Source organism: Euprymna scolopes, chromosome 12 (genome assembly GCF_053919585.1).
Source record: "Euprymna scolopes isolate OS-2025 chromosome 12, ASM5391958v1, whole genome shotgun sequence".
In the NCBI taxonomy this organism is placed as follows: domain Eukaryota; kingdom Metazoa; phylum Mollusca; class Cephalopoda; order Sepiida; family Sepiolidae; genus Euprymna; species Euprymna scolopes.
The window spans coordinates 97,622,860-97,634,873 of NC_136493.1; the positions used below are offsets into that span (position 1 = coordinate 97,622,860).

General features: G+C 33.0%; 1 protein-coding gene across 1 annotated transcript in view; it reads left to right on the top strand.

Moving 5' to 3' along the window:
- Nucleotides 1-12,014, top strand: part of LOC145291435 (integrin alpha-9-like) — a 139,930-nt gene that overhangs the window by 85,349 nt on the left and 42,567 nt on the right. Inside the window, exons 15-17 of the mRNA XM_080137278.1 lie at nt 1,353-1,678; nt 4,563-4,694; nt 8,292-8,466. Coding sequence (XP_079993404.1) covers nt 1,353-1,678; nt 4,563-4,694; nt 8,292-8,466 — 633 coding nt within the window. The remainder of the gene's footprint in view (nt 1-1,352; nt 1,679-4,562; nt 4,695-8,291; nt 8,467-12,014) is intronic.

Here is a 12,014-nt window from a genome sequence, read left to right on the forward strand (position 1 = left end):
GTTCAACTGAGCTTCAGTCTATGGTCCCCCCCCGCCAAACTTTCACAAGAAATACTCGTCTAGCTGTAAACACTATCAATAATTTCCCCCACTCTTTATCTGTGCCTAAACCTAAACGTAGATTCCATGAACAAAGCTTCTTTCTTAGAACTGCACGCCTGTGGAATTGTCTTCCGTTTTCCTGCTTTCCAGCTGACTACAATATGGTTGTCTTCAAGTCTAACGTAAATAAGTTCTTGATGAGCCGTTCCATATAAGTTATCAAATTTACCAAATTTTCATTACTAATGATTACTATATTGTCCAATTTCTACTGTGCACTCTTTAACCCTTATCCTTGAGTGGCCTCTTGGCCTTGATAATGTGGTGATGCCTATGTAAAAAAAAAAAAAAAAAAAATTGACAGGATAGAAATTATCATCCTCAGATGATTCAAGTTAAAATAAAAAGGAAAGATATTTATTTTTATTTTAACTTGAATCATCTGACGATATGGACGGATAATTTTTATCCTGTCTATTGAAACAATTTGTAATGAATTAAGTTAATAAACTTGAGGTTATAATAATAAAAACATATTTACCTCTACTGACGTATTAAGCACTCTTTATCCTTGTTTTTTTTTTACCGCATGTGCGTCTTTGTGGCTTTGCCTATCTGGGAAACGGTCTCTATCAAACTCCTCTGTCAATTTTTGGTCTACAGACTCGAAATATGTAGAGGATTTAAGCCCGTGGGATAAATTCAATTTGGTTTTTAGCCTGTAAAAATATTTGCTAAAGAGTCAAAATTGAAAAAAAAAATAGGACTTGGTAGACATAAGTGGACTTAAAATGAACCCGTATGTATGCGCAAATATACATTTATACGTTAAAGTAGCTTCATTTTTAACTATTTTTATCCATCTGATGATAGCTCAAACGCTACCGACTATGGTACAAACTCTACATGGTTTTCGATTCTCGCTGAAAGCACTTAAATCATATATGTATATATATTTTTAGTTTTCCAGTCACTAGTCTATATCAAATACAATATAATAATAAATATGAAATCTGCATGAATTAAAATATCGCATTTATTTATGATCGGATTACGCCGGGGGGGGGGGACATTACTATACTATAATTATCAATATAGAATTGGCTCTATTATAATAAATACAAAATCTGCGAAAATTAAAATAGTGTATTTTACGATCGATCGGCAATGTCGGGAGCTCTGCTAGTATCTCTCTCTTCTCTCTCTCTCTCTCTCTCTCTCTCTCTCTCTCTCTCTATATATATATATATATATATATATATATATATATATAATGGAAAATTCAAGTGTTAAGTTTTGTATAATTTCAGGTGAAGTTTAACCTCGAATGTGGTTCAGACGAAATCTGCCAGACTCATCTGAAAGTTCGCCTGAAAAGTTTCCCACCAAATGTCACCCTCGGTCAAGATAAGAAACTCGTGGCCACCATTAATGTGTTCAATGAAGGGGAAAATGCTTATAATACGAGAGCAAGCGTTTTCTTCTCGCCCTTTTTGGACTTCGAATCGGTCGATAAGTCACCCAACTCTTCGGTTGAATGCACATCCGTAGACAAAATGGAGCTCTTCTGTTTTCTGGGAAATCCAATCAAGGCAAACAGCAACAAACTTTTCAACATCAGTTTCTCACTTGGTTCGTAAGTATGAGAAATTAGCTGGTTGTGCCGGTTCACTATCATTTAGCAAATTTCACTATTACTTTTTTCAAGTTTACTATTACTTGGCAAAGTATGCTATTACGTTGTCAATTTTATTATTATTTCCCAAATTTCGTCATTACTTCACAAAGTTCAAAATTTATAGCAACTATTATTTCTCAAATTTCACTATTACTTCCTCAAATTCATCATTACTTCACAAATGTCACAATTACTTCTCAAATTTCATAATTACTTCACAAGGTTCAAAATTTGCTATTATTTCGCAAATTTCAGTTAAATTTTGAAATTTCACTATTACTTTATAAATTTCACTATTATTTCTCAAATTTAACAATTATTTCTCAAATTTAACAATTATTTCTCAAATTTAACAATTACTTCCTCTGTTTCACAAAGTTCACAATTATTTCTCAAATTTCATAATTGCTTCACAAATTTTGCTGTTATTTTGCAAATTTTACCATTGCTTCACAAATGTCACTATTAGTCCCTAAATTACTTCGCAAATTTCACTATCACTTTTCGAATTCCACAATTATTTCATAAATTTTGCTATTATTTTGTAAATTTCACTGTTTGGGAAGCCCCAATATCACCATTACTTAATAACGTCATAATTACTTCGCAGTTTTCTCTATCATTTTGCAAATTTTATTAACTTCGCAATTTTTACTATTATTATTTATTTAATATTATTTAAATTTTGCTATCATTTTGCAAATTTTACTATTACTTCGCAAATTTTTCTATTATTTTGCGAATTTCACTGTACCTGAAGGAATTGTAGTTTTTTTAATGACTAATGATCGAAACATCGTTAAGTCAGTGTCACTTCTATACTTGCATACATATAAACAATAGAAAATTAGATTCAAGTGATCATATTATTATGCATTCTTAAAGAGATCCAATTCTTTATATAGTCCGTTTCGTCATTATTCAGACATACACAATATGGAATTATATATTTTGCATTTTCAACAATTGTGACCTATCAGAATTAAAAGCCAAAATCCTGCTCAAAACAACTTAAAAAATAAACTAACATTATCAACAATATTATTTGGATTCATCTTAAGTGTGATTTTCACAAAGTTTCGGTCGATGTAACCTCCGACTTTCTTCAGGTGTATCTTGTCGAACTCAGAAATGTATTTGTCGAACTCAGGAATTTGGACGGAATTTCGAACGGAACTTGTTTATTTACTTCACGGGAGTAGCGTGCTCTTGTTCCGTCAGCCATGACTGCATAGAAGTCAAAAAGTCATTTGCAGTTACATTTTTCGGTCGCCCACACTGAGGATTGAACCTTCAGGAGAATACAATTTTACAATTGATTTTTTTCAAACAGTCTAACCCCTTGCGCACAATTATATTACGAATTTTAGGAACCTTAAACCTATTTTTATTTCTAGTTGTAAATATCACTATTTATTACTAATTATTACTATATATATATATATATATATATATATATATATATAAGTATATTAATGTTTTTACTTATTACTTGTATATATTATCTATTGCTTATAATTAATGGTTCTCATATCTATTTTTCTCGTATCTATTTTTGATTCATCTTCTCTTCTCTATCTTCTCTTCTCTTCTCTATCTATCTCTATCTTCTTCTATTCTATTCTTCTATTCTATTCTATTCTATCTATCTTCTATTCTTCTATCTATCTTCTATCTATCTTCTTCTATCTATCTTCTTCTTCTCTTCTCTTCTCTATCTATTTTCTTCTATCTTCTATCTATCTATCTATCTATCTATCTTCTTCTATTCTATCTTTTATCTATCTATCTATCTATCTATCTATCTATCTTCTATCTATCTTTCTTCTATTCTTCTTCTATCTATCTATCTATCTATCTATCTTCTTCTATCTCTTCTGTTCTCTTCTCTATTCTATCTTATCTTATATATATATATATATATATTATTTATATATATGTATATATATATATATTTTCCCGTGTCAGTTTGACCTTAATAGAATTAAAAATCACGACATTACATTCAAATGTAATGCCCCCCACACTTCAGCACAGGATCTGAGGTGTGCTATAGGCCTACTACCCTTACAGTTCCTTGATATTCGTACATTTCTATATTTTTTCCGATAAGAGTTCACTGCCACAATCGGTTAGAAGCAATGGAAGTTGTAAAATCTTTTCTCTCTATTTGATTCATACTCCGCCTGCGACCACTTAACATCGCTGCGGATACGTCCACAGGGGAATATACGAGGAACACCGGTTTGAGAGGGGGGGCATCTATAAATATAAAAGCTAAAATGTGTGTGTGGGGGGAGGGGTGTTCCTCCACCTTAAACTCGGCCTTCTCCTGCTACTACGACAATGACGTCATGTTTGACCTAGAAAACATTGACGTTAGTTTCAACCACCTGCAAGTGTTTTTAAAGGGTTAATTTTATCCGTTCACAATTGTGTGTCTCTATGGCGTAGAGGTAACGTGTCAGACACTTTTTTTCCGCCTTAGCCTCGTATCTTTGGGTTCGAACCTGTCTTCCTACCTAAACTTTTTTCCTCTTTTACACCTTTTTCCCCATTTTTTTTTTTTTTTTTACATTTGTTCGCGGTTTTGCTTTGTTTTGGTTTTTCCAATTTTTTTATAACATCGTGTCTTTTTTATAATATTAAAACAGGGTCCCCCTCCTATATACACACCTCCAAACACTTGGGCAACGCCGGGTACCTCCCTCTAGTTAGGAATAAGTTACTGTTTAGTTTCATGTTTTTTTTTTATATATATATATCACTTTGTCGCGATGTTTTATTTTATGTTCATATACATTTTTATAAGATTTCAATTTTTTTTTTTTTTTTTTTCCAGGATCACCAATGTTGCCGAAGCGTTCGTAGCCGTAAATGCAAGCACCGAGAGCCTAGTAGAAGCTAAATATTTGAACAATACAGTCAATGTGACAATAAAGTTTTACCGAGAATCCAAATTGGAATTAACTGGGTGAGTTTTTTAGGGTTTTTTTTATGGAAATCGCTCCAGACAAAGCGTATTGCCATTTGGTGTTTTAAGATAACAAAAACGAAAGATGATTATCGCAAAGACAGTTGATATCTATTGACCTTAGTCTTGAAAAGATCAAGACTATAGGTAAGAAGAAAACAGTCAGCTGGAAGAGAGTTCCACATGCTTGTAATTCTTGGAAAGAAGCTGCTGAAATAGAATGCTGGGTACTTATGCAGAGAACTAATAACGTTAATATTTAGAAACCCATTCTTAACATGAAAAGAGGGGGTGTTTTGTAACTATTCTGCACTTTCACTTAACAATCTCTCTCTATATATAAGTGAAATTGTCTCTCTGTGTGTGTCTGTGTGTGTAAATTTCCCTACTAAACTACTCTGGCAATTTTCAGTCAACAGACTCGGGATTTGGCATAAGGAGTATTGAGATTTGGAAAAATCTTTATAATCGGTTTTCAGCCAGAAATTTGGCTATCAATGAGGTCAAAGTGCAACGATTTGACTTTTGAATACCCTGCCAAACTCCCCCACCAATTTTGGGTCTAAACAATTGAAATTTTAGATGTAGGTTACTTGAACATGGGTAAAACTTTTTAATTTGATTCGAGCCCAAAACAATAGATGTTAGGTGTTGTAGACCCATACTAGGAGTCACAAATGAAAGAAACCACAAGTAGTGTAAAGTGTATAAATATCTATAATATAAAGCTGAACGTCTGTGTGTGTGTGTGTGTGTGTGTGTGTGTGTGTGTGTGTGTGTGTGTGTGTGTGTGTGTGTGTGTGTGTGTGGTCACGAATAAGCTCCTGTACGGTTGACTATTATAGAAAACTGATCACATATAATGATAGAAGATGTATCGAGACACAGGAATGGGTATGTTTGATCTGGCATAATGATGATTCATTAAAATCGTGGGGTCTACGTAACCGCCTGGTCCACAAAGTATGGAAATAAAAAATTTAAAAATTAAAAAAAAACGTTTCCAAGTGTTTTTTGATATAGATGTATATAAGAATACTTTGATAAGTATGTTTTAACTTAAATAAGGATGGTATAATAAAATTGTGGGGTCTGCGTTCAGCCTGGCCTCCATAGAATGGAAATAGGCACAGACTTTAATAAAGACTTTTCATATCTATCTGCGTAAGTATACGTTGATAATTATGTTTCAGTTTGAAGAAATATGGTATAATAAAATTATGGGGTGTTCGTTCGCACCTGACCTCCATGAAAATATGTCACAAAGTTTAACAAGGATTTTAATATAGATCCACAGAATATTGTGATAAGTGTTTCAGTGTGAACAGGTATGGTATAATAAATTATGGGGTTTATCTATTTTATTTTTACTTTCATCATATTTTGCTTTGGTTTTGATACCTCCAAATTCGAAGCTATCTCATTACAACCCTTTTTTTTTTCCTTTTTCCTTATTGATCTGATGATGCAATAAAAAAAATTTTAACTTTGATTTCTCATCCTTTATTTCTCATATCAATTGCTCCACTTATCCGTGTAGAGGTTTTGGTACCTTGATAGGTTTCTTTGTTGAAAGATTGTATTTTTTTATCTTTATCATTTTTATCTATTACAATTAAAAATCTGTTATACACAAAATTTCTCATAAAAAATATCTCCTATATAATAAAATGAATGCAGAAATTCCCCTCTAGACTAAAGTATCGTAGGTTTACAACAACAGAAGCCACATACAAATTCACTACATTTAGCCTATTAGCCAGTATCTAATGTAGCTTTCGATCACCATTTTAGACATATTCAGTCGTTATAATAAAATGCTACATTACATCCGACGAGCAACACCATCACTATTGCAACATCTACATAGGAAGCAGTTCCTATTTTTCTCTCTAAATATTTAGTCTTAGCACCATTAAAAGTTGTCACCGGGATCGATTCTGCATTTTCCTACGATACAGTGATTATATCCAGCGTAACTGGTTATTAGATACATAGATATAACATAACTTTTCAAATTTCCGATTCATAAATAATAAAATCTTCCTTCCCAAATTCCACCCACTTTGATTGGCTGAACTCTGAGAATTCTATTATCTCGGAATGCATTTATTCCGTTTATAAACAAACGATTAGTAAGATTCAAACACGGCGTCACTACATTTCCCCTGTATGTGTGTGTTTCTGTGTATTTGGTTACACATGTGTCTCATATATTTATAAAAACCCACTTCTGTTGATAAATAATTAAAATGTTATATACCTGCAATATTTTCTCTAAAAAATAAGTCTGAAAATAAGGATCCTTTCTTTTAAAATAAGAAAAAAGAATTACCAAACTCTTCGAGTTCTTCTTTTGCGTGTTCTTGTGTCTGTGTGTTTGGTTTAACAGGTGTCTCAAATATAAGCAAAAAAACGCCTTTCGCTCGATTTCTGCTACAATAAGAGGAACAGAACGATTCTCATTAATTATATTTGATTGCGTTATTTTCTATAGAAAAATACGTGCGAAAATAAAGATCTTTTATTGGTATTTTTTACATTAGGTCCGCCAACAATATTTTCTTTAAAATGACGGCTTTTATAGCTTTTTGGCTATGCTGAATAAGAATATCTCATTTAAATTTAGCAGAGATTACTGGTTTTCTACATATAAATACCTGTATTATGCACTGTAATCTACTGGCCACCATGTTTGTACGCACGCTAGACAAATCTACTTTTCTTTGACCGACACTGCTACTTCCCCATGTTAAGAACGATTTTCGGAATAGACACCACCAACCTCCCAATGTTAAGAATTGTTTTCGGAATAGACACCACCAACCTCCCAATGTTAAGAACGATTTTCGGAATAGACACCACCAACCTCCCAATGTTAAGAATGGTTTTCGGAATAGACACCTCCAACTTCCACATGTTAAGAACGGCTTTTAGAATAAGCACCCCATTTGGTAGGTGGATATTTGCCCCAAATTTAACTGTGATATTCGTTGTTAGTATAACCATCTGAAAATAGTAAAACAAAAAATGGAAAGGGGCAGTTTTAGTTGCATATAAGTGGATTTGTTTCCACCAGGTGGCAGTGTCGGTCGCAGAAAAGTAGATTTGTTTATCGTGCATGCATACAAACAGGGGGGCAGTGAATAACAGTGCATAATACAGATATTTATATCTCGAAAACTACTTGTCTCTGCAAAATTGAAATGAGATTTTCTTAATCAGCATAATCGAAAACCTCTAATAGTTGTTATTTTTAAAAAAAATTGTGGAGGTGGACCTAATGTAAAAATTTACCCTTTTTTTATAAAAAATACAGAGTTTGCCAAAAGATTCCACTTTTTTAAGGCTTATCCTACATTTTTACATTCTTTTCTCATCAAAATATTGTGTATCCACAAGTATTGAGAACATAAACATATTAACCATGTATATTTTTTTCATTTTCCTTTTTTTTCTGTTTGTACAAACTGTCAAAGCAATGCGTGGCCGGATACAGCTAGTATTATAAATAAACTTTTCTTATAAAAAATATATTACACATAAAAATTAAGTGAAATTAATTTTGGTATTTTTTTTTTTTTTTGTTTTGTTCAGAACGTCCTCACCTGATGCTTTAGCATTTAGAGGGAAGGACGTCGCCATGACAGCAAAGCACTTGTATCAACTGAGAAATAATGGACCTAGCAATGCTTTTGGGTTGATATTTTCCGTTGATATTCCGTATTTCACCATCAACAACTCACCTCTGATGACTATCAAGAAATATCAGGTAAAGAATCACAATTCAAATGCTGTTTCGCTTTCAATTCTCTGAATTATTGGAACTAGTGTTCTTATCTTAGATGTTATTCGTACAACATTTTGGATGTTATTCTTACAACATTTTGGATGTTATTCTTACAACATTTTGGATGTTATTCTTACAACATTTTAGGTGTTATTCTTACAACATTTCGGATGTTATTCTTACAACATTTTAGATTTTATTCTTACAACATTTTGGGTGTTATTCTTACAACATTTTGGGTGTTATTCTTTCAACATTTTGGATGTTATTCTTACAACATCTTGGATGTTATTCTTACAACATTTTAGGTGTTATTCTTACAACATTTCGGATGTTATTCTTACAACATTTTGGATTTTATTCTTACAACATTTTGGGTGTTATTCTTACAACATTTTGGGTGTTATTCTTACAACATTTTGGGTGTTATTCTTACAACATTTTGGATGGTATTCTTACAACATTTTGTGTGTTATTCTTACAGCATTTTGGGTGTTATTCTTACAACATTTTGGGTGTTATTCTTACAACATTTTGGGTGTTATTCTTACAACATTTTGGGTGTTATTCTTACAACATTTTGGATGGTATTCTTACAACATCTTGGATGTTATTCTTACAGCATTTTGTGTGTTATTCTTACAACATTTTTGGTGTTATTCTTACAACATTTCGGATGTTATTCTTACAACGTTTTGGATTTTATTCTTACAGCATTTTGGGTGTTATTCTTACAACATTTTGGATGTTATTCTTACAACATTTTGGGTGTTATTCTTACAACATTTTGGATGTTATTCTTACAACATTTTGGATGTTATTCTTACAACATTTTGGGTGTTATTCTTACAGCATTTTGGGTATTATTCTTACAACATTTTGGATGTTATTCTTACATCATTTTGAGTGTTATTCTTACAACATTTTGGATGTTATTCTTACAGCATTTTGGATGTTTTTCTTACAGCATTTTGGGTGTTATTCTTACAGCATTTTGGGTGTTATTCTTACAACATTGTGGATGTTATTCTTACAGCATTTTGGGTGTTATTATTACAACATTTTGGATGTTATTCTTACAACATTTTGGATGTTATTCTTACACCATTTTGGGTGTTATTCTTACAGCATTTTGGGTGTTATTCTTACAGCATTTTGGATGTTATTCTTACAGCATTTTGAGTGCTATTCTTACAGCATTTTGTGTGTTATTCTTACAACATTTTGGGTGTTATTCTTACAACATTTTGGGTGTCATTCTTACAACATTTTGGGTATTATTCTTACAACATTGTGGATGTTATTCACACAGCATTTTGGGTGTTATTCTTACAGCATTTTGGATGTTATTTTTATAACATCTTTGGGTGTTATTCTTACAACATTTTTGGTGTTATTCACACAGCATTTTTGGTGTTATTCTCACAACATTTTGAATGTTATTCTCACAGCATCTTCGATGTTATTCTTACAACATGTTGGACTGACCTTTTTCCTGGTGTGTCTTGTGGAACTCGTGAATCTATACAGAATTTGAAATGAATCCGTGGGAGTAGCATGCTCTCTTTCTGTCAACCATGACCAGATAGAAGTATTAATTACTTCTGCCCTGACGAAAGCTTGTTAGCTCCTTACATTAAGCGTCTTCACGCCTTTTCTAGAACGATTTTCATTTAAAAATAAATCCATTATATAACTTCAATCCTAGAAAATGTCAGTTATTTAAGGCTTAAGATTAAGGAGTTTTATGAAGAAATACAAATTCAGAAAATATTGCTTTATTGGAGTCTAAGGAATATAAATAAAATTCAATGTAAATCTGAAATATTTCAATAGACGAGGGTATGTAGCCATATGATGGCTTTAAAAAAAAACTTTAAAATACTCCAAAGAAACTGCACTTTGGAAAAATCGATATTGTTTACTTATTTGCAAGCAATGAGAATTTTCACGAAGAGTTTCCACTCCCTTTTTGCACTATAAATTCCATTCACACTTCAAATTACATATTCTTCTTTTTGGATCTTACGGAGTACAACTTCATTATGTTTTTTTTTACAAAGGAATCACCACTTATCAAGGCCCAGAGACCACTCGAGGATAAGGGTTAAAGAGTGTACAGTGGTCAAAAGGACAATATCATAGTAATCGTTAGAAGTGTAAATTTGGTAAAATTGGATTAATTAAGGGGAACGGCTCATCAAGAACTTGTTTATATTGGACTTGAAGACAGCCCTATTGTAGTCAGTTGGAAAGCAGGTAAACGGAAGAGAGTTCCACAGGTGTGCAGTTCTTAGAAAGAAGCTTTGTTCATGAAATCTCCATTTAGGTTTAGGCACAGATAAAGAGTGAGGGAAATTATTGATAGTGTTTTCAGCCAAACGAGTGTTTTTCGTGAATGTTTGGCGAGGGGGAGAGCAAGGATTGGAGCTCAGACGAGCACGTGCCATGAAAATAAGGATAAAGCAGAGACAGCCTCGCAACGTCTCTTCTGTGAGAAAGAGGTTGCAGGGAAGAGAAAAGGGCGTCCCCTACTAGGCTACAAAGTCTATTCTGAACCTTGTCAAGGCAGAAAAAGGTCTATTTGACTCTTTTTATACTATTCAAAATGCCCTTTAGTTAACAAAACAGCTTATATATATATATATATATATATATATATATATATATATATATATATATATATATATATATAATTGATGCTAATTACTGATACATGTCTTTTTACCAATGCGTAATACTATCAACATCTACCCCTCCTCTGCCTCCAAGTGTTGGGAAGTAAAAGAAAAGGGAGGAAGGGAGTATAATAATGAAAAATAAAACAAAAGAGAGAAAATAGTGTTGTTGAAAAGGCAACAGATAGTGAGTTATTCACGGGGTAAGCAAAAGAAGGTTGATATAAGATTATTTGTAAGGGTGTGGGAATGACATTAACAAAAGGAAGAAAGAATAGATGTAGATATATTTAGAGTTGGTTTGCTGGCACTTTGGAGAGTGGCTATGAGTTTACGACAGTGAGAACGTTTTACGGACGGCCTTGAGCTTTATGCGAGTTGGAGTTTGGACAGTTGAAAACAGTTCGTCGCTCAGAGCAGATGGGGAAATGAACTGATCAACTGGCGGACGGACGAACGGACGGACGGACGGACAGACATAGCCGCGATAGTACATAAGGGCTTTAGCTTTTAGATGGTCGGGGATATCAGACACGCACCCAGAGTCCAACTAAAATATACGGAATGCGTCAGAGTGTGTTTTCTATTATTTCCCTTGCTTGATTTTTATTTTAGACTTGTGAACCCGTGCGCACCCTCTCGCAACCGCCAATGTGTAAAAGATGACGACACGACCATAATCAAAACAAGAGAAGACGAATGAATGAGAAGAAGACTATGGCACACAAAAATGAGGACGGCGAGTTGTCGGCAGAAACCACATGGCGTCACAAACGTTGATCCTGCTAATTTTTGTTTGTCAATTTTTTCATTCTTTTGTTTTTAAATTTCTCCTGATTTCTTTTACTTGCA